Here is a 23,329-nt window from a genome sequence, read left to right on the forward strand (position 1 = left end):
AAATATATTAAAGAAATGCTTAAACTGTTTGTACTCTATACTGAAAATGCTCTTAGGATTTCTAATTATTTGTAGTTTGCAGTACATCAAATAATTCATACTATCTAAAACATCAATACATGCAAATATAAGTACTGTCTCCAAGTTTGCGACAAATAGATCCGCATTGTGGGTCGCAAACGTTGAAATGGCAAACTTTGAACCATTATTCTCATGGGGAAAATTGAAAACCATTGACATCTTGCGCATGTGTGCAGACAGCCCCAGCCACACGCTGGGCCCGAGCAGCTGACGGACGGCTGATGATGGTGATGGTAGTGATGAGTGTCGGCGGCGTGGCCTTTGCATCGGTGCCGCCTGAACGGTGTTTTGTCGGGGCTTGTGTGTGTGTGTGTGTGTGTGTGGCTGTTTGTTGTGGGTTTGGGCGTCTCAATTTGCCGATTTTTGTTTTCCACATGTTGCGCAGGACCTCTTTCTTTTCTTCCATCTCTTCTTTTTGAGAAAGAGATGGAAGAAAGGAAAGGGGTCCCACACAACATGTGGAAAGTGAGAATTGGCAAATTGAGGAGCCTGGGGCCACAATGGGCACAGCCACACACACGCAGGCCCCAGTGAAAATGCCGTTTGGGTGGCGCCAATGCCAGGGCCACACCGCCAACACTCATCATCAGCCACCCGTCAGCTGCTCGGGCCCAGCGCACGGTCGAGGCTGCTCACACACATGCGCCAGGTTAAATTGGCAAGGCTACTGCCCAGCTGGTACCAAATCCAGAGGCACTACAGAAATAATTGTGTAAATGTGTGAAGAAGTTAGTTTCAGTGTGTGTAATGCTACTCACAAAGTCTTGCAGAACTTATCTACTGAACCCAACACTTCAAAGAGTGCCACATCTAATGAGACTGCCATCAACCTAACACTGAGCAGAGTGACTTGCCTGGTCGAAGGAACTGAAGAGCTCATCCAGGGAAAGAGTGATGGGCAGCAGTCCCTGCACTTTAAGGCTGGACAGGAGCTCCTTCAGGTCACCCAAGTCCCGTATTTCCATGCCACTCACAGATCCACTGCACAGGCTGAGGCGCCTGTGAGGACACACATCATAATCATTGTTATAAGGTCTTCATTTCACTGATGCCTGAAAGGGAAGCACTACATCTGTGAAATATTCTAAAAATTAATGGAGCCTACTCCCTGGTGAAGTGGTTGGTATGCATAGCAATGAATCCACGGGCCTGGGTCCAAAGCCCAGCCCAGGCAGTGAGTATCTGTGTCGTTGGACCAAGGGTAAGAAGAGTCATCTTAAGTTTAGAATTCCCATGGTTTGGAGGGAGCCAACACGTTACACGTTACTGACCTGATCGAGAGAACTGGGTGTCATTTTCTGATTCAGCGGTGCAAATTTGTCCTAAATCAGTTGAAAAAACTTAGACAACTTGCATTTTTTTTTTTAGCCCAGTGTTATCATATGATTATTATTATTATTATTATTATTATTATACACACATGCACTCCTCCTCTGCACACACACAGGCAAAGTTGGTGCTGAAGTTAACCTCAGCAGCCCCATCTCTCGTGTACTCTTCAAGGGCTGGTAATCAAGTCTGAACACAAGTCACAGTGGACTACAGATTTTATCAGAGCAAACAAAGAGGAGCTTTTAGGCAACCTTGGATCATATACCTTCTAACCCATAAGTAACATTTTCTCTTGCCAAAGATATAACTTCGTAAGTCAATCAATCAATGGGGGCATACGCAAGGGGCACATCGCTTCACCTAATGACCACAGAGATACCACCAGAGATACTACCCCGTACTCCCCCCGGGGCGTTACATAATGTATGCAATAGTTTGTATATGAAACTTAAAAATAATTCCTTTGATCAAAAAATGCATAAAATAACTAGATTACAGTATTCTACATTTCTAATAAGCAAACTGAAACTGTCAAGTGTCTTACTTGTGCATAGTTTTGTTGTTCATCTCAGCCTCAGTGGTGTCAGTGAAGGAGACTCGTTTTTCACTGTTCTTAGAGGATACATTCTGCCGTAGAACAACCTTTGGCTCCATCCTAGTGCCATCCTTCTCTGGTCCTTCACCTTTATTATATTCAACCTTTTCTGTCTCAACTCCACTTGGCTGAGTATTATTAATGAGCACTGTCTTTTCTCCAGGTCCTTGTCTCTGTGCATTATCTGTCGCAAGTCTAGAATGACACTTTGAGGTACCTTTGTTCCTTGCCACACTGGTATCTTCCTTACAACGATTATCACAGTTTTTCCCAGCAGACGAAGGCGCCTCAGTACTGTCACCCAGCAGAGTGTTAGCAGTGCCTGTGGTGTCCTCATGGAGCTGTCCCACCTTCCTCCCTGCACTGACAGGTATGATGGTAATGGGTGTGGTGCCACCTGAGGAGTTTTGGGAGGATGACCTGCTCTGTCTCTTCCTTCTTGACATCTTTTGGAGGAAAGATTTCTTTAGATGAAGCATCCTAACTGTCGTGAATCAAGACACATTACTGTCTCAAATCTTTACGGTAAATGCCCTTCGATGTGTCACAGCTGATTAGATACTGCTTATCTTGGCCCTTAAGGCATATTTCACAAAAAGGTGTTTCAATAAGATAACACTATCTATTGCCCTAAGATATTATATTCAGAGTTTTACAGGACTTTTAAGAGGAGGATATAAAGGAAAAACTAAAGCAGTGCAACAGGAATTGAGAAAATATATGTCCTCAAATATACACAGAGAATTTCAACAAAATAAAAATCATATTTAAACCATGATTATATTGCTAAACTGTAACCAAAATTATATTGCACACTAGCATATCCTCTATGAAAAAGACAAGAATTACAAAAAATAAAGATCAGTGGTAATGAATAAATATATAATTAACTCGTTTTTTTTAATATAGTAAATATCATAGACATGACATTTTAAAAAGCAAATTTTGTGCCATATGCAACAGTGAAATAAATGGGAAACTATAAAAACAAATCATTGGTGAGAGCCAATCAAGAGGCTGATAAATCCATCAAGCAGAGGAGAGGGAAGGACACTTAATTAACTACCTTTGGAATGTGCTCAATGTGAATAGCTTTTTCCAACTCCTCACACCTTGGATAGGAAACTGGGACCTCTTCCTCAACAGAAAGCTGAAATAGACCAGTTAAACTGCTGTACAAGCAGATCACAAAACACAGCCACCAAAGGTTTCACCTCACTCCACGGGTTGATTTAGCACCTCTCAAGCAACACTTACGCATGCACATATTGACACACGAACGATCACGCATGATCCTCGAGTTTACCTTCAGAACAAAACAAGAGCGAAAATTGGGAGGGTACTGTAGAGTGTAGCATTTCCCTCATAGTTAACACTTTTTGAAAAAATTTATACCACGCACTCAAGGTACCAAAATCAGGCCTCCCAATAGCCAGTTAGGTGTGCGTTTTGGACGAGAAAATCAGATGGGAGGGTGTGTGCGAAAGTGTTAACAGCACATACATTTCCTATAGTGTAACATTTCCCTTTTAGTTACCAGCATGCCATTTCACACATGTAATAAAGCTCAGATAATACAGATAAAAGGTGACCCCCCAAAATTAACAAGTTTTTATCCAATGAAAAATCCTAGTCAATTAATGGCCATTCATTTGTATATGCTTTCAGTGTTTGACAACAAAATGCTGGAAAGTTATTCTAATAAGCCTGACATGCATCAGTCAGATTTCAAGTACCATATTTCCGCCATAAAAGACACTTTTTTCAAAAAAGAAGAGTCGAAAAATCACCCTGCGTCTTATACCCCGATGGTTAGGTTTTGGTAGGCCTAGGGGTTATTGTTACTGGTACGAGACCAATACCCAAAACACTTCCGTTTGACAATCGTACCCAGACGGCCCCAGAATGAAATATACCGTATTTCGCAGCACATAACGCACACTTTTTTTCACTCAGAAAATGCCAAAAAGTTACCCCTGAGCAGTATATGCCGAAGGTACAAATCTTAATTGATTTAAATAATGAATAGTGCGATGCAATAGAAAAGATAAGTGTGAATATCCAGCAGAGAAGAGGGCATGTGAAGCGGTAAAACCATACAGGTCACAAGAAGCCGCACCACACGTGGCAGCCAAGGCGCATGAACACGAAACACAAAACACAACATTGCCATGGCGCACCAGTCACCAGTGTGCCGGGTACCTTGGTGGTGATGGCTAAAGTGGCTATTACAAGGGAACAATTTTGGCGGAGCAGGGCGCTGCCTGACGTAACTCTGCTCGGCGACTGTGAGGAGGACTTGGGTGGATTAGTCTGGAGGTATTTCTGCTGTGCCGCGGCCCAGTCAGCTGACGTTTTCTGTGATATATGTTCGAAAGAACGGATATCCGTGGATGACTAAAGAGTTTGTTGTAAACGCACTTTTGTTTCTCATTGTAAAAATAAATATATTAAAACATAATATGATTGACAGAAATTAATCAACATCAATTTCAACTTGAAAGTAAGTATACAGTCCCTAAAAGTCAAGATCAAGACCAAAATTGCCCATCGTAAATAAGGTGGCCAAATGTAATAGGTACTGTATATACAGTAAGTTCAGGGAAAATGTGGAGTTTTTTTTCTAAATATATATTGCCAAATTATAGGTGCATCTTATACTCTGGTGCATCTTATATGGTGGGAAATACGGTATATTTTTCATCATGCATAATAGTATCCCTTCCTATGGGCATTTGCATCTATCATACAATCTCTTGCCCAATCTATCTGTCAATCAGTCAGTCAGTCTAACTATCAATCAATTGCTCTGTCTCTATACATCATCTTAATGCACATGGATTATCTGCTGCAAACCCTGAGGCACCCACCCAGTTCTCTTCCAGTGCCTCGGAGCAGGTAGTGTCCAGGTCCAGGCAGTCCTGTACAGAAGGGGAGGGAAGGGAAGAGCTCATGCTGGTCAGGGAGAGACTCATGGAGTTCATGCTCGTCCCAGAGGAGCTGCCAAGACTCCCCTCTGCCTGCATCCACCCAGGCACATCCTAAACAAAGCAAGATTGATTTTCTTATAAATAAAACCATACTAACTTATTTATGCTTCATGGACATTGAAAGCAAAATTAAGTAGAACATTGTATGTATGTATGTGTATTAGTAATTCTTTTATGCATGTACAGGGAGCAAGTGTGTTTGACTAATGTGTGGAATAAGGACAACATACTTTTATTCTTATTTTAACCTGGTAGCAGCGGGGATCATGTTACTTAATGTTCCCTCCAAGCGAGAAAAATGAGAAAAAATCACCCATCACACAAACCATTTCATAATATATATCAAAGCATTTGTGATCAGTTTATGTATCATCTATTTTGGGGGGTTTATATCATGGCACAAATTTGGCCCGTCGCTGCTACACGGTAAAGCCACAAGTTAACTGGCCCGTCACTGCTAAAGGTCAATTACAGTAAAAATTCCAAAAACAAAAATATGCATACAGATTATAATCCATAAAACTGATAGCACATGAGATTGAAGTGATGGTGATGGAGATAAACTAAGGTCAGATAGAGGCTGGGTGTATCAGTGTCTTACCATGGGAATGGCAAACTTGAGGTGTTCAAGGCCAGCCGCCAGCATGAGCAGGAGGTGGGCACGGTGGGGGTCCCGCAGCAAGCCATGGGCCTCATAGTGGGTAGCCAACAGCCCCGGATGGGATATGAGCACATGCAGGTAGTTCTCCAGCTGCCCTTCATTGAGGCACAGACACACCCATGAGCGACCTGTAGAAAGGGGACCGAGACTGAGTAAACTTGGCTGGTTGGTTAAAGAAAAGCTGCCAAACACCTGGCCTAGAATGAGGGGAAGCAGTTACAATCTCAAGTAATGGATGGCTTACTCTTTTGATTTTGCGGCGCCCTTGTCATTAAGCCGCGAACTTTGGAAAATCAACCGCTTTGGTGCGAATCGTCATAACTCCCTTATTTCTGGGGCAACAGACAAGTTTTTGGTATCAATCAACGGCAAAATGAAAGGGCTATATTTTTTAATCAGCGACCGGGCTCGAAAACCGACTCGAAAGGGTAAAAAATCGAATAAATTCGCAAAAAACAACTCTGAGAAAAAACTATTTTGAGTTCCCAACCTTGAAACCTGCTCATTTTTTGAGAATTTCAAAAACTTATTTAACAAATGATTTAGCCCTGCCTATGTGCTTTCCAATATGGTGCATAACATTTCCCTACTCCTAGTAGTTTCATCGCTAGAGCTCGAAACGTAAACCCTGTCGAGAGCGATTTTGACGAACTCCAGACACTTTGCCGTTTGTGTCTAGTGTGGCCTTGCTATTGCCTCTAGAAGGCTGTAATTTGGCATGTAGCCCCTCGTGGCAATGCAGTTTGACCAACTCGAAGGAATTTTTGATAGCTCGATTCCAAGTTCGTCGTCGAGCCGTCACAAAACAGCCTGTTTTTCGGTCCTTTTGCTGTGATATGGACACGTCCTATTTTTTTGCTTATAACTTTTTTTTCATTTATTTAATGCTTTCCAATTTTTTTCTTCTGATCATTCATCTGTATTAAAAGAGCTTTCATTTGCCACCAAGCACGCCTTCCTAGCTTCAGTAGTTTTTGCTCGAGCTTGACCAGAAGTCGCGACGAACATTCGCGGAATCTGACTCATTTCACGCCGCGACGAAAAATCTTCCTGACGCCACAAAAATTAATATATCTGCATAAAAATTCATATATGAACACTTCATTATGTTGACTATCTTGTATTAAAATCATTTTAAGATATCTATATAAAAAGTTACTATTTTTATATAATCATTTCACTATATAAATCAACCTATATTAAGCGTTCTTCAAACAACTTTAGCTAGACCGAGAATGGTAAGTGTCCTTAAACGGTAGCGATTCCTGATTCCCGGACTTTCGTGGTTCCCAGACAGGTTATCATTCCTCCTATTTGTCCGGTAAATCGAGGGTCGAGTATATTTCAAGGTAATTACAGGCAACTTTATATTGACTCCGCATCCAAATTGGTTTGAAAAATCCAACACCTTAGTGACAAAAAACAAGTACCTTGGTACGTAGAAGACATTTAAAAAATGAAGGGTAAAGCTACACAACACCTGCATACATACCCCTTGTGAGTGGCTTGGTGGCATAGGGGAGGGACATGATGGTGTTGAGGGAGGGCCGGTCCAGCAGGGTTGCCACCACAGGCCAGTAGCCGCGGCCGAGGGAGCGCAGGCCATGTAGAAGGGCAGCGTCCAGGCTCAGCACCAGCCACCGGCCAGTGCAGGCCCTCACGCACCCAACGCCGCACCATTCCAGCTGAGCCTGTCAAGGGAACGCCAGTGTCAAATCGCTGCTTCTGGCCATAATGCGATGACGCCATAACTTTATGCATGTGCCATGCATATATACTTATCAAAAGTAGAGAAACAGATACGTGTAGATAGGGATCAGTCTAGCAGCGTATAGGCTAGACGGGCAAACCTCGCTTTATGAATGAATTACGTTCCTAAGAAACTGTTCACTAACCGAAAATTAAAAAGTGTGCAAAGTAATTACAATGGGTGCAATAGTTTAGTTCCAGAGTTCCAGGAAAATAAATGAGATAATACAAGTTGAAATCACAGATGGTGTTTGAAATGTTAGTATACCGCATTTTATTCCATGCTATTTTTTCCTGGAATAATAAAGCTACTATAAACACAAATGGTTCCATCCAAGTATCTCTAAGTATCCGGCAAAAATTTGGCTGCCTGAAAATACAGAAATTCTCCAAGAAACTCTACACTAAGGGGAGGCGGTGGCTGCGTGGTTAGCGTGACATAAAAATAAAAGGAATAATGTAGGTATTTAAATACTGTATCTAACTACTGCGAAAAAATATTTATAAAAAGTCTTTAAATAGTTTGCACTAAAATACATATGCAAGTGTTTATCAAATACATTACAGCACATCTCTGTGGGTGGTGCAGAAAATTAGTCAAAACATGAGAATTGCAATGGAGAAAAAATATTAAGAGAGAGAGAGAGTGTGTTGGGGGAGCGAGTGAGTGAAGTGGCCCCACAGCCAGCCAGAGGCACGCTGCAGCCGCGCCTGAAGTGAAGATAATATGTAGACTATAAACAAGTGGAGCTCAGGAGCATTGTGATCCCACATAGAAGGTTACTAAGGTATATTCGAAGATCAGATCATTGTTAGGTATAAGGGCATAGGCAGTGGGGAGGCACCAGGGCTGGTACTTATAAAATTTCATAAATTTCAGTCGTAAATCTGGTAATAACTATGAAAGTTTCATAATTTTTTTTCATAAGCACTATGAAAGTTTCATATCCCTTTCATAGCTATAACGTTCATAGCTATGGGTGATTTCGTGATCGCCGACAAGTGTGGGAACCCTGCCCTGCATTTTTTTTGTTAGAGTATAGAAGAGAACTGAAAAGATGAAAATATGAAAAACACATTTCCATATTAATTAAGCAATAATTTCATATCTTCGCAGTAAATAAGGTTATTTGTCAAAAAACAACTGTAGCCCTTAGCAACGGCGCGCGCGCGTAAACATTTTCTTGACCCTGCCATGGATGACCCTGTAGCTGCCTCATTGTAGGCTAGCTGGTATTCATGCTGAGGTCGCAGATATGTGTCAGTCAGCGCTTTAGCAGATGGCATCCAGCTGGAACAGCACAGTCTCCGAACATCCTCTTGAGCTTTCATTCAATCAATTGCATCTAATCTTGTATTTGGCATCAAAACCCCACCACATTATTACTATATGGGTATCTCTTTTTTTTTATATTCTGCCACTGTCTTGGTAGGAAAGCCAGCAACGTCCCTGAATTCTTCACCATTACAGAGCTTTTTTTTCCCCCGTCGCTAGGTAGTTATAAAAAACTTTTATATCTTATGCTCGAGCCTTGTTGGTCGCCGTTGGTCTCAGTAACACACCAACCTCCTCAAACAACAAAAAAAAAAAAAACAAAAACAGATCAAGTCAGTTCCAGTTCTTCTCAGTTCACAGTTCATTCAGGACGTCTCTCTTTCTCGAAATTCCTTTGCTTGTTGTTGTCCAGCCATGATGCCTTGATCTTCTTCTTAACCTTCATCATGATGTGACCGTTGAGAAGAGTCAGTCCTTGTACCTATGAAAATTTCATAGCTCTGTGACACCCTCCTCTCGCTGTCTTACCATTGAATTTTTTTACGCTTATTATTTTTTTTTCTTATGAACTATGAACTATATGAATGAAATATAAAAAAATCCGCCATTTGAAAGGAAAAAAAAAAAATTCAATGCTATGAACTTTTATAAGTACCGGCCCAGACTCTCATGGGGGGCAAGTCCCACCCACCCCGAAGCTACGCCCCTGGAACCATCTTTTCCATCACAGGCTTCACTGCGCTGTTGAATGGGACCAGACACACACAGAAAAAGGAATGTCCTGTCGTGGGGTCCTGCTGATCTGTGTGCGCGATCTGTAGCAGGAGATAACCACTTTCCTCCGTCAGAAGACTCTTCCCCCATGCTGATCACTTTGACCTGCAATGGCTCACTCGCCTGGCCCTACTCATGGACATTACTGCGCGTCTGAACGCCCTCAGTGTGAAGCTGCAAGGCAAAGACATTTTCCTGACAGACATGCTCGCGCACATCAACGCCTTCGAGGTTAAGATGCGCTCAGTTGTCAGAAGTTAAGTTTGTGTATTTCCCTTGCCTTTCTGCATCTACTGTTGTGAGCTGCTCTTCTCCAAAACGAAAGACACAAAGTCTCAACTGTGCTCCCAACTCTCGACCTCCACCTCAATGACATTATTCTGTTGTCTACTTCATCCACTAAACACTGAAACACCTCACTGATCTGTAATGTTTTTTTACTTTTATACTTTGGGGTTCTTGTTTCTCACACCGTCCCGCGGCCTGCTCCCGAAAGTCTTATCTGGCCCTCGCTTTGAAAAGGTTGCCCGCCCCTGGTCTAGGATGTTGGGTGTATCTCCGAGGAGGGTAGGGAAGACGTGTAGGGTGCTGAACCAACTGCTCTAGATCGTTAAGGAGAGCAAAGTTGTAGGCTTGTTCACCAGGCTGGTCAGTGAAAGAGGATGAAAGCCAAAGCTGGCGGTGAACATTGAAATCTCCAAGATGGAGATTTCAGAAAAGGTTGAGTGAGTCAAGATGTGCTCCACTTTAGAGTTCAAATAGTCAAAGAATTTTACATAGTTGGTAGAGTTGGGTGAGAGATAAACATCACAGACGTATCTTCTTATTCTCGTAATAGAGTAACAATTAAGTCTTAGCCAGATGGTGGAAAATTTAGGACACCTCTCCTCCCGAATTTGACCTTGCTTTTGGCCACCTCTTCTGATTCTTGTATGGGAGCAGTGATTAGCGGTCTTTTTTATTATTGTTTTCTTTTATTGTGTGCCCTTGAGCTGCCTCCTTTGTTGTAAAAAAAAAAAAAAAAAAAAAATATCGGCAAAATTAAACTCTACGGTCACATGGCGATTATTTTCACGCAAGCCACTCACGCCCACAGTAGGTCACCGCTCAATAAATATGGACCTTTGAGTACTAGTAATGTTCTATCTTATCTGTATTATGTTTTGACACTATTTATGCAAAAAAGGTAGAAACTCGGCCCACGCTATCATCTCTCTGGTGTAATACTTTTTGCTGACGTTGTACGGGTTAGGTAAAAAGTTCAGCCAAGGAAAAGGGAATAAATTATCTGTACCTTGAGTTCAGCAGCGTTAAGGCACTTACTGAGGCTGTCTCCCATAACGCTCATCTCTCCCACAACCTAGTCACGCAAGGGGCGAGGGAGGGAGGCTCAAAGGATAGACGCAGGGTAACGTCCTTTGCACAGGATGAAGCGTGATATCAAGCTTCCTCATTTGATACTGCTTCGGGGTCCGGAAGGCTTGCAAGCATTTCCCTTCTCCTGTGTTGCATATCAAAACAATAATATGAAGGAATCAAGCGTATAAACAGCCTTAAGTGCCCCCGTGCGAGTAAGGTTCGTCTCCTTAGAGCTTTACGCTAAGGCCCCGTTCACACTGTGCCGACTCTGGGCCACGACAACCCAGCAACTTCTGCTGTCGGCTGTCGGCTACCATGATTGCCGACTGTCTGGGACATTCGACCAACTAGTCTCAAGACGAGTCTCAATGGTCAATTTTTGAAATGGCGCCATGTCCACGACAACCACGAATCTGCCGACCGATTGGCCGGCAGTCACAGACGGCCTTGACAACAGTCTTCCAGATTGTCTGTCAACTGGTTGGCCGACTAGCTAGCCGACAGTTGCCACGGAGTTGGCCGACGGTCTTCCTGACGGTCTTCGCGACTGTCTTGGTGACTGTCATGGCAGCAGCCTTGCCGTTCCTTAAAATACGGAATCGCTCTGTATTCGAGAATGAAATGTATCGTTCCGTTTTGAACCAATAGGAACGGCAATTGTTCCGTACGGTATTTTGTTATCTGAATGGTCAAGCTGATAAAATTCAGTACCTTAAAATTGTAGTGAGCGCATTTTTCGGTTAATCCTCTGCTGTAAAAAACAAAAATTAATAATGTACTGCCAAGGATTAAAGTATGTTGCTTATCACAGAGTAGCATACTGGAGTCAACACACAGGTCAGAACTAGATGTAAAAGAGTGAAGCATAAATTATATGCATGACTCGCTGAAGCTTGATCCGCGTGTGATGTCATCGAGCACGCAACAACACTGGAGAGAGACGGCTTGACAGTCTATATACATGTATACATATATACATGTATAAGGGAGTACAGCTGGTGTTTGACGAGGTGTTGAATAAGGTGGGTAAATGTTGTGTGAGGGGGTTGGAAAGGCGAATGAGTGAGTGAGAACATCTTAATATGGCAGATATGAATGGCCATATGGTACAAGTGATTACGGAGTTTGGTAGCAGAGAATGGATGATCTTTCCTTGTTCTTGCCTGGGGAAAAAAAATGGGTGGGGGGTGTTGCCAGATATGAATGGCCATATGGTACGAGTGATTACAGAGTTTGGTAGCAGAGAATGGATGATTTTTCCTCGTTCTTGCCTGGAAAAAAAATAGTAGGGGGGTGTTGCCAGAGGAAGGAGGAGGGAACGAGGTAGAAGAAAAAGAAAAAGAAGAAAAAGAAGAAGAAAAAGTAGAAGAAAAAAAAAGACGAAGAAGAAAACGAAAACGAAAAAGAAGAAGAAAAAAGAAAAAGAAAATGAAAAAGAAGTAGAAGTAGAAGAAGAAGTAGAAGAAGAAGTAGAAGAAAAAGAAGAAGAAGAAGAAGAAGAAGACGAAGAAGAAGAAAAAGAAGAAGTAGAAGAAAAAGAAGAAGAAAAAGAAGAAGAAGACGAAGAAGAAGAAAAAGAAGAAGTAGAAGAAAAAGAAAAAGAGAAAAAGAAAAAGAAGAAGTAGAAGAAAAAGAAAAAGAGACAAAGAAAAAGAAGAAAAAGAAGAAGTAGAAGTAGAAGCAGAAGAAGAAATAGAACAAGAAGTAGTAGAAGAAGAAAAAAGAAGAAGAAAAAAAGAAGAAGTAGAAGAATAAGAAGAAGAAGAAGAAGAAGAAGAAGAAGAAGAAGAAGAAGAAGAAGAAGAAGAAGAAGTAATAGAAAATGATGTTGATACCACCACTACCAAAACACACACACACACACACACAGGTGACTCCGAGGAGCTTCTAACAAACTATAAGGTTAAGAATGAAAGCCTGAATGAACTCCGCCTACAGTGAGTGACTTTAACGTCTCTCTCACAATGCCATTCAAGCAGGAAAGAAGTGTTGTCTGGCAGTCCCCCGCTCCTGAGTCACTGTTTCTCTCTCTCTCTCTCTCTCTCTCTCTCTCTCTCTCTCTCTCTCTCTCTCTCACACACACACACTCTGTGACTGATTAATCTTTCCAATTAACTAAGTCTAAGGTCAAACAATCAAATCACGATCTCTCTCTCTCTCTCTCTCTCTCTCTCTCTCTCTCTTTTTCTTTATTTTCACATCTTACATATTGCAATTATACATACATGTCGATGCTCTCTCTCTCTCTCTCTCTCTCTCTCTCTCTCTCTCTCTCTCTCTCTCTCTCTCTCAACAATGAAGCTCCATAAGTTGAATCCCAAAGTCTCAACTATATATAATCAACATTTTTACGGTTATTATTCACAGGAGATATTCTTTTTTGAGGACACACAAACACAACAAAGACTACTGATTAACTCTATTATACCATATTCTCCTAAACTGACTTCAAGTAGTATATCTGAAATCTCATAACGCGCACCACCTTTCCCATGAATGAGAGAGAGAGAGAGAGAGAGAGAGAGAGAGAGAGAGATCACATAATAGTAAAATGCCATACATGTTTGAACCTTAGCAAAATGAGAAGTTCAACAAACATGGAGAATGCATATACTCTTCTGTGTGTGTGCGAGAGAGAGAGAGAGAGAGAGAGAGAGAGAGAGAGAGAGAGAGAGTACAAAGTAATTACACTCTACTACACATGGGCATTAAGCACGTCAATTCCAGCTAGTAGTGAGTGAGTGCCCTGCCTCGGTGACTCATCTTTATACCCTCTGACTCACCACTACTGCCAGACGAGAAAGAAGTCACCGCTCACCAGCTGGCGGGCGTAAGAGCCAATGTATGACTCTCTTCCCTTCATCCTCCTCTCCCCACCTATACCATGTTCTGTTCTTTGCAACTCGCATAGGGCTAAAGAGAGACAGAGGGTGGAAGTGTGCAAGCAAGGGGGAGGGGAGCAACAGCCGCAGCAGCCAGCAGTAGTAGTAGTAGTAGTGGGGCCAATGAATTGCTTTGTGAAAGGATATGAAAAAATATACCGCTCACAACGCAACTCTAATGGATGGAGGCCCGTTAGAAGTAGTAGTAGTAGTAGTAGTATAGTCATGGATAGCAGCAGTAGTAGTAGTCAAGGATAGTAGTAGTAGTAGTAGTAGTAGTAGTAGTAGTAGTAGTGTTATTTCCGCCCCTTGATGCGAAAAGATGAGAGTTGGGGTAATCGTTGCATGGCGCCCTTTAATTAAACATATTTGGTCACCTGGCAACGGAGATGGAGGGTGTAGTATGCGGAGGGAATTGGGCGTTTCCGGTACTCCCGACATCCTAGGGAATGTAGGAGGGGTGTACACAAAGGGTGCAAGATAAAGAGGAGCGGGGAAGGCGGGGGACGCTTCCTGCCTTGTATTTGTCGTTTTGTTTTCCCCGATAAACTTCAGACAAGTAAGAGAAAGGTCCAAGTCATTCCTAGCACATACATAAGCCAGGCGTTCTTACCGTAGTGCCTCAAAATTCTTACGTGGTATCGACATGATATCTTGGGAGTTTACAAATAGGCGGTGGCTGAGTGGTTAGCGTACTGGGATCACATTCACCACGCCATGGACAACGTCGGTTCGAATACCCACGCTGCCACCTGGGATTATTCAGTCAGCTCAGTCACCCACATGCTGTCCAGCGGCAAAAGGGTCGAAAAACAGGCTATTTTGTGACGGCTCGACGACAAACTTGGAATCGAGCTATCAAAAAATCCTTCGAGCTGGTCAAACCACATTAAAAAATATAGCCCTTTCATTTTGCCGTCGATTGATACCAAAAACATTTCTATAGTCCCGGAAATAAGGAAGTTATGGCGATTCGCACCAAAGCGGTCGATTTTCCAAAATTCGCGGCTTAATGACAAGGGCGCCGCAAAATCAAGAGTCCGTCGTCCATTGCTTGAGATGTCACTGCCTTCATACATAGTTAACATATGGGAGGAGCTGAAATAATTGGGGACGACACAAAGCCTAACGCCCAGGAAGCTGATTAAGCAGGAGCTAAGATATATTTGAAGTTTCCAGTTAAGATTTTGAGTTAAGGACAGACAACGTGTGTATAGTGTAGAAGAAGGAAACAGCTGAGTGTTATCGAAGAACAGAAAATAGATGTGTGGAATGCAGAGTAAATTTATCGGGATAAGTAGATAGATCAATATTTTTGGAAGAAAAAAAATATATAATCAATGAACAGAGCCCTACGGAACACCGCTGTTAATGGGGTTAGGGGTAGAACAGTGACCGCCTACCACAGATAGATCGACACAAATAAAGAGATTGACATAGATCGACCTGAAAAGAAACTGGAAATAAAAGTTGAGAGGGATAGAATCCGTGGGAAGCTGTTGTTCAGTAAGCTTTTTAGGTTTCTAAGGTAACAGCAAAAGTAATATGTTAGGATAATGAAGGTTAAATATGGGTAGTAAAAGGATGATAATAAAGAGGCAGCACAAGGTTGATTTGATATTGAAATTTGGGTATCGGGGCCGAAAACTTTCATTAAGAACCGTCGTCATTGCCAAGGCCTGCCGTGGTGGGGTGGTCGCGGCTCCTTTATGAATTAAGCCTTTAACTTCAGTGACTATCAAGGCGAGACAGCTGCAACGCATTATAGATCTTCATCCGTCAGTTTACCTTTTATATATTTTTCTTTCTCAGTTACTACAAACAGCGAGTTCCTAAAGGCCACCCCAGGGAATGTGCGGTTTCCAATAATCAGGACACCTCCCAAAATTTACCTCTCTTTTTGGACACTCCTTTGACCTCTATTCAGGAGCAGTAAGTAGCGGGCGTTTTTTATATTTTTCTTTACGCCCTTGAACTGTCTCCTTAGCTGTAAAAAAATAAAATAAAATAAAGGCCACCCCAGGGAATGTACGGTTTCCAATAATCCATTTTCAGCTGTATGTTTGCTGCAGACCTCTGACAACACACGAAGTAGTGATGGTGGTGGTTGAAGTCGATGCAATGTTCAGTTTAGTTGGAATCAGCAAAATATCATAACATAATTGAAAGGCTGCTATGAGATGAGTACTTAATCGAGATAATTCCTCTTCGCATTATTATTTTTCCACTCAGCTTACTGTCGAATGAAACGGAACTCAAAACTCTCTCACACACACAACAACTATTTTTTTATTTACTGGAGAAAATAAACTCGTGCAGCAAAACAGTCATTTATGTCGTTCCGCTTTCTATTACCCCGCTACGCAACTTTCCTCATGACGTAACGCGGCCTGAAGCTCCCCTCTCACCTCCCTTCCTCCATGACAGCCACTTTCGCCGCCCCCTTCTGTACTGGCGAGTATGTAGGTTAGGCGCGGCGCATGGCGTGGAAACCTTATGAGTTGTTTCCTTTCAAACCCGGCCCTATCAAGTATACCATGATCCCCGTCTCCCCCTTCCCTTCCCCCTCGCATTCTCAGCACGATGAAGCCTTCGATACTCGTGGTATGAGTATTGTGTTACTCCGAAGGGAAAATCCAATGATGAACCCGGCTTATGAAAGTTAATACTACTACCCCATTAGCTACATGAAGTAATATAAAACAAATTAACACATTCGCACAATATAATGCAAGATTCCAGTAATGCGTTATTCTGAGGACACAAAACCTATCCTAAAACATGGCGTAATATATAAACAGACCGTGGTGCAGTGGTTGGAATGCCTGGAATGCCTAGCTATAATTCCGCAGGCTCGGGTTCGAATCCCGGCCCAGGCAGACAGCGTGCACCTCTTCCAGCTGTTCATCCGATTCCGGCTGTGTACCTGGGGAAACCTGGGTAAGGTAAACTGTGGTAACCCAGATGTCATACTGGCCTTGTGTCCCGGGGTAATGGTTTCTTATGTCAGTATTGTTAGACGCTTCCCCCTCTCACATCAGCTATTTCCAAAGGCCAAAAAGGAAATCAATCGGGTTCTCTTAAGCGTTTTCTTAGTTTCATGGTTACAGAAGGAGGGTCAAATTGCCACCAGGGTCATAATACTACCCTTGGAAATGCTCAAAACTCCTATGAAAGTCTTGTCAAATGTGTGAGCTTGGGCACCGAAATGTTTGAGAATATGACCCTTACCCATCACTACCTCAAGGGTCAATGCGACGGAGATGAGCACCGCGGCCACGAGCAGCTACAGCGTATGCCCCAACTTTACCTTTTTACACTTACAGTTATTAAGTGCTCATTCTCTCTAGTTTTCGCTCACTCAGTTATATCGTTCATAAGGTGGGTGATACTTATAAGAGCAACTGTACGTGCTGGAAATAAGATGTTGCCTTATTGGTATGCATTAAGGTGACGCGCCTACTACTTGCAATTAGGCAGGAAGAGAAACTCCAATCAGCATTCCTATCTCTACTGTCGTCTGCATGCAGGCTTGTGCTTTGCTTCCGAGCCAATGCGAGTAATACGCAAGGGCACACAATGATAGGAGACTACAAGAGCCAGTCCTGTGAATGGAGGTTGTTTTGAACGTTCGTTTGCATCCCATCCTTAGCATTACATCGAAACTACATGACGTAATAGGAAGTAACTCGGAGGTCAAAATTTATGCACAAACGTTCGCAATATGTCCCGTATTGAGCTATGTCAATAATTCATGTAGAAATGGTGTGAATGGATGTTTAAAAGCGAATTAATAGCATCCATGATATCTTGCCGTTCCTATAAGTAGCATGATTGTAGTCGCGCCTACGATGTGTTGTATAAGATGGTAACTAATGACGTAATGTCATGTCAATATATAGTAATATCAGTTGGATTGCATGTAATCTCTTAATGTAATAATGGTATATTTATTATGATGGTACATGTTTGTAATAAGATAAGATATTAACCATAATGGTAGGAAATGTATGTGAGGAGTTTGAAGGACACGTGTGGTGGGGCGGCGATGGGCACCTTAGAGTCCATGAGTTAGCGCGTAGAGTCAGCGCGTAGAAGCCGAACTCAGCATAATCGTCAGATAATTGAGAACAGTGAATGATGTCATGCCTGACCCAAGGGTCAGATACCGTGCCATAGCAAGCCTTGCCTCAAGCGAGGAGGACAGACGCTAGGCGAGAAGAAGAGAGGCAGGAGCGTGAGTCTCCTACCCGTGGCGAGGAGACGAGAGACAAAGGGAGCACAAGGCTCTTACGACGGATTACGAAGCTATTATTAGACCCCTCAATAATTGTGAGTATTATAAGTTTGACGTTGTGTCATAGGATAAGGTGACATTTGGTGTATTTGATGTGGCTGCATTAACTGTATGGTGTTGATTGACACGAGCTGATGAGTTGTACTCTTTTACCTCACTCAGGTTTACACGCATATTAAAAGCGTGTAAAACAAGACGGGTCTTCTGATTTATCCTACCCAAGCCGCCAGTGGTGGCAACAATGATATTGCAGAAAGTTGCCCAGAGCTCAAAATATGTTTGCAGTTCACCACCCGGTATGTTGAAGGCATAGTTCACGACAACATCCGGCAGAAATACAAAGAAAATAAACACTTCCATCTGGCTGCCGACTGTTCGGGTGGAGGCTGTGTTTAGGGTCTGAGGCGAAGCCCTGGGAACAGATGCGTCCCACAGACCCACGCCCACAAAGGGGCAGACCAAAGGCCACAAAACACTGCCATAAGCTGTGTGCTCCTCGTAACACTGATGCACGCAACATACACAGAGAACATTACGCCAGCGAGTCGTGTCTTGGGACGAACCTTAATTTTATTTCCTATCGGGATCTCAGATCATAAATCGTGCCTCACATAACATATTGATGAAGGGATTAGTTCTACTAGGGCAGCGGTTCTTTACCTTCTTACAACCACGCACCCACCAAGGAATTGGTCCTTCACGACACTCACACCCTGCATATTTAAATAAAATTCCCTTCCAGCATTAATAAACAATGGTAAGCCTAGGGAAAGTAGTACAGAAAACTAAAGTTAGTAAAGGTGATATTCTTGCATATTTTCATAAACTTCCCAATATTTGCACACTTAAAATAATAACAAATATAATTACCGAAATTCCAACCTTTCCCCCAAGGCTGAGTCTGTTCCATTCCCCCACCACCCTATCACAAAACCAATGCTTGCCTATTCCCCTCCTAAATCTATACTTTTCTAATTTAAATCCATTACCGCGTGTTCTATCCTGCTGGCTAATTCTCAGTACTTTACTTATATCGCCTTTGTTGTAACCCTTGACCCATTTGAATACTTCTATCAGATCTCCCCTCACTCTTCGTCTTTCTAGCGAATGTAAGTTGAGACGTTTCAGCCTATCTTGATAAGGGAGGTTCCTCAGCCCCTGAATCATCTTGGTCATCCTCCTCTGAACTGATTCTAGCAAGCTGATGTCCATTATGTAGTGTGGGCACCAACACTGGACAGCATAATCTAAGTGTGGCCTAACTAATGCTAAATAGAGTCTGAGGGTGACCTCTGCACTTTTGTTGGCTACCGTCCTGTTAATAAAGCCTAATACCCTGTTAGCCCTATTCCTCGCACTAATACTGTACATTGCTTCCTTAGTTTTAGGTCAGAGTTCACTAACACTGGGAGTAGGGGAAGCCATGGGTGGAGGTAGTTGGTGCCAGATACACGTCACAAATGTCACGCCTCACCTGTCCGAATGTGTAAGTGGCTCATGCAGGTTTTGCCATCACAGTCAAGAGTAAACGCCATAATTAACCGCATCTGGCAGTGCACAATAGCGTCAAAAATTAGCGAAGTGTGTGAAACAATCCGTGCCACAGCACCATGCTGATCCGAGACTTCGTTTGAAAGATATTTGCGAAAAACGGTATGTCATGGGGTCTGATATGGATAGTAGAAATGCCCAGGTGCCACATCCATCAAAATTCCCGCTTTGTTGGTGGGCAGATGAAATGAAAGACTACTGGTATAGTAGAAGTAGTAGCAGTATTGTTATTATCCTTTTTTATAATCACCCTCATTTTCATTACTTCAAAGCTGTACGTTATGCAAATTCGATTGATTATTTTAGTTGCCCATATTTTATACTACCAACAAATAGGCACATCAATTGCTACAGACTCCATCCTCCCTCGATGTTTGTTCTGTGGATAATTTGGTTTTGAGAAAAGATGATCCAATTATAGAAAGGAGCCAAAGAACAAGCTAACACATGTGGGCCATCAGTGTCAGGCCTAGGATGAGTTTTCTCTCCACAGCTACTTGACAACCCTGCACTGCCTTGAAAACACCTACCACTACCCCACACCTGTCCACTATCACGCCCTTCACTGCACTATGAACAGGAAACGTGGACAGGAGTACTATCGACAGACACCAACAACATTATCACGCAATATTGACGTATTCCAGCAACACAACACACGCTCTAGCCCTCTGGATCAATGGCTTTAGATTGCCACCCGTTCACAATCCCAGAGTAAAGTGGGGAAGTCCCAGGTAATGATGTATTAAAAAAACGTTAAGGTGTACGGAGGGACATACAAGAGAGAGAGAGAGAGAGAGAGAGAGAGAGAGAGAGAGAGAGAGAGAGAGAGAGAGAGAGAGAGAACAATACTACAGATCCATGACATGAGAGAGAGAGAGAGAGAGAGAGAGAGAGAGAGAGAGAGAGAGAGAGAGAGAGAGAGAGAGAGAGAGAGAGAGAGAGAGAGAGAGAGAGAGAGAGAGAGAGAAGAGAGAAGAGATCCACACAGATCCAAGGACATGAGAGAGAGAGAGAGAGAGAGAGATTTATTTAGATTTACATAGAAAATCAGACCAACACAGGACCCCATGGTCCAGACTTGGTGGTCTGTCCTAAACAGAAGACTCCAAAACGTTGCATTTCTACTCTAGTTGATATTAAAGTTGAAGAGTGACGGTCGAGCTTTTTTTTTGAAGGAGTCAATCGTTACACCACTGACACGGAGAGAGAGAGAGAGAGTGAGAGAGAGAGAGAGAGAGAGAGAGAGAGAGAGAGAGAGAGAGAGAGAGAGAGAGAGAGAGAGAGCAATACTACAGATCCATGAAGTATTATTAAAACACATGACAGCTAAGCTCTCCAGGATCAATGGTTTTAACTTCTGATTTTGATAACGGGCAGGGCACCAGCGGGTTTGGTGCAAAACTCATAATAAAACGAGTTGGTTGATGGGGGGAGGGAGAGCCGAGCATTTAAGAAAGTGAATCAAGTATTTTTTTTTCTTTCAATATTTGGGTGTTGTGCTGAGAAGTGAATGAGAATTTGCAAGATGAATCTGTTTGTCACGTATGATGCGTGGTGTCAGTGATATGTGGTATATTTGGCATTTCTGGCTTTGTTTGTCTTACGAGTACGTTGGTTGGTTGTGTAAGCATATGTCCATTAGTGTCGATCTGACTGTATGCGATGTTGTTCATAAATGTGTCAGTGTGCTTTTTTGCGTATGTGAAGATCCATGCACACCACAACCTCGCAGCCTTGGTGTAATTCGTTCTAAACCATCAATTTCTGAGTGTATTAAGGTCCCACACCATGAAACAGTACTCTCACAGCCCCGAAGTAATTGTATGAAAGTCCCAGGTGAAGAATTATAGGAAAATGGAACAGTGAAGCGTGTAATCATAAGGCAACAGATCAAACACACAACACTGGGAAATGAACACCTAAGAGTGGGGGCGGCACAACACTTGGCATGACAGACACTAACATAACAGAATAACGCGACCAACGAAGAAAACTAAAAATCTCATGCCCACGCCTTCTTGTTGACAACTGGGCGGCGGTGGCGGCGGCGACAGGCGATCGATGGGTCTCCTGTCCTCACTCCTGGCTTATTACGCCTTTCCCTAACTCTCCTCCACAACGTATTTCCTAGATGACAGCACGCCCCAGCATCACGCCCTCCGCGGCCCAGCCCGCAGGATTAGCAGACGGCGCGTCGGAACAACGGAGGCTGAGTAGTGTATGAGTGATCAACGTGAGTACAGTTACCTGCTTGATGGCCCGCCCGATCTCATGGATGATGCGGTCCTTGACGCCTCCCCTGATGGTTGCCATTGCCACTCCAAGCACTCAGAGCACATTAGAGGCAGGAGGGTGAGACAGGCCAACATAGGTGGACGGGAATGGTTAAATCCTGATGTCACACATCCTCACCGCACACTCGTCAGCAGCTGACTGCTGTCTGCTGGCTCTGGCTGCCGCAGCTGCTGCTGGCTCCACCCCCCGCACAGTCGGGAAACGCAAAGCGCTGCGAACAATGCAATAAACAAAGGAAATGTGAAGCCAGCCAAATTCTTATTCAAAACAAAGGAGATCTTAATAAAACGTTTCCTTCTACAAATCTCTGTTTATGCATGAGGCGCGGAATGATACGCCTTTTGCCTTCAGTCATATGTTTGTTGTATTCGTCCGTCTGGCACACACGCAGAGCCGGTGGTTGATGAGGCTTTCCTGCATGAAGCTTGATGAACCAATTCAATACATGAATAAATATAGAGGAACAGCGATAACTCTTGGTAGTGTGTGGATGAGTTTCCATTAGAACGCAGTGGGTGATAGAAAAAATACCAAAACTATGTCGTCGGCAACTAAGTTTGGTATGACAAGACACGTGATTTGTGAGGACACTGCACATTTGACCCACCTTTATGACCATTGACGTTACAGTATAGATACTAATATTGTTGTTCACTTCCGTACGTCGACCGCTCCCTCCATCTCGTAAATTCCCTGATACACCTGAAGGAAGAATGTTAATTGTTGGCGATTTGCCACTACATGATACCAACAGGAATTAACACCCTATATATAAGAGCACATGCACCGAGACTATTCATCTAATAAATCTTCTCTCCTACCTTTCTCGCCACAGTTACAGAAATATGCAACTCCACCAATACACGTGAAAGACGAAACAGCAGGCCCTTCGGCTCACATATGTTCCTCCTGCTGGAACTCCAAACTAAGTTTCCTGGTGTGGACAGGCCTTATCCACTACAGGTTCAAGAGTCGACATGACATGGATGAGAACAGAGGCCACGCACAGCTATAGCGTATGCCCCCAACTTTACCTTTTACTATTCTGGAACACATGCACTTTATATGGTTAATTTCCGCTGTGCATTCATAACGCCCAATCCCACCATAGGGAATAAATGGACGTTAAACGATGATGATGATGATGAATTCGTAACTGGCATGCTACATTCCATGTCCTTGCTTCATAACCTTATTTGTCCCCATTCTCACACTTCTTTCATAATGCCAGTGCACCTGTATTACCTGCAATGCTTTTCTTGAAGTCTCCTTATTGCAACCCCCTCTACCATTCTACAATGCTGCTATCAAACTCTGAGCAGTAAGGATTCAGAGACCTGGATTATTTTCCCCAAATTTTGCTGAACAAACATCAGTTACCAGTTAACCTTCCACAGGCAGAAAGGCAGGTTTAACAGTTGAGTGGGCTGTGCGCAGACTGCCCAGACCTGGACTCAACCCAAGCCCACAAATTTATGGCTAGA

The 23,329-nt window shown here is 43.0% G+C and overlaps 1 protein-coding gene across 3 annotated transcripts; it reads right to left on the minus strand.

Moving 5' to 3' along the window:
* Positions 1–896: 896 nt before the first annotated feature.
* On the minus strand, positions 897–22,025 carry LOC126988272 (pleckstrin homology domain-containing family M member 2-like). Of its 3 annotated transcripts, none has more exons than XM_050846329.1 (7): positions 21,798–22,025; positions 7,152–7,350; positions 5,600–5,787; positions 4,879–5,049; positions 4,211–4,366; positions 1,958–2,454; positions 897–1,080 (listed from the first exon to the last, which is right to left on the minus strand). In XM_050846329.1, the coding sequence occupies exons 1-7, from the start codon at positions 21,861–21,863 to the stop codon at positions 912–914; spliced, it is 1,446 nt and encodes a 481-aa protein (XP_050702286.1). In that variant the 5' UTR covers positions 21,864–22,025; the 3' UTR covers positions 897–911. The 3 variants fall into 3 exon arrangements, with proteins under 3 accessions (XP_050702286.1, XP_050702287.1, XP_050702288.1); XM_050846330.1 differs by lacking the exon at positions 4,211–4,366 and adding an exon at positions 3,075–3,158 and having other exon boundaries at positions 21,798–22,022; XM_050846331.1 differs by lacking the exon at positions 4,211–4,366 and having other exon boundaries at positions 21,798–22,021.
* Positions 22,026–23,329: the final 1,304 nt, after the last annotated feature.

This window comes from Eriocheir sinensis, chromosome 68, assembly GCF_024679095.1.
Source record: "Eriocheir sinensis breed Jianghai 21 chromosome 68, ASM2467909v1, whole genome shotgun sequence".
Lineage (NCBI taxonomy): Eukaryota > Metazoa > Arthropoda > Malacostraca > Decapoda > Varunidae > Eriocheir > Eriocheir sinensis.

Excerpts from the sequence above, each read along its gene's own strand:
- LOC126988272 (XM_050846329.1), bottom strand. The coding sequence starts at position 21,863 with ATGGCAACCATCAGGGGAGGCGTCAAGGACCGCATCATCCATGAGATC. Across the intron at positions 5,788-7,151 it reads CACCAAGCCACTCACAAGGG|GTCGCTCATGGGTGTGTCTG; the intron begins GTATGTATGCAG and ends CCCTTTCTACAG. Across the intron at positions 2,455-4,210 it reads CTTTAGCCATCACCACCAAG|ATGTCAAGAAGGAAGAGACA; the intron begins GTACCCGGCACA and ends TTCCTCCAAAAG.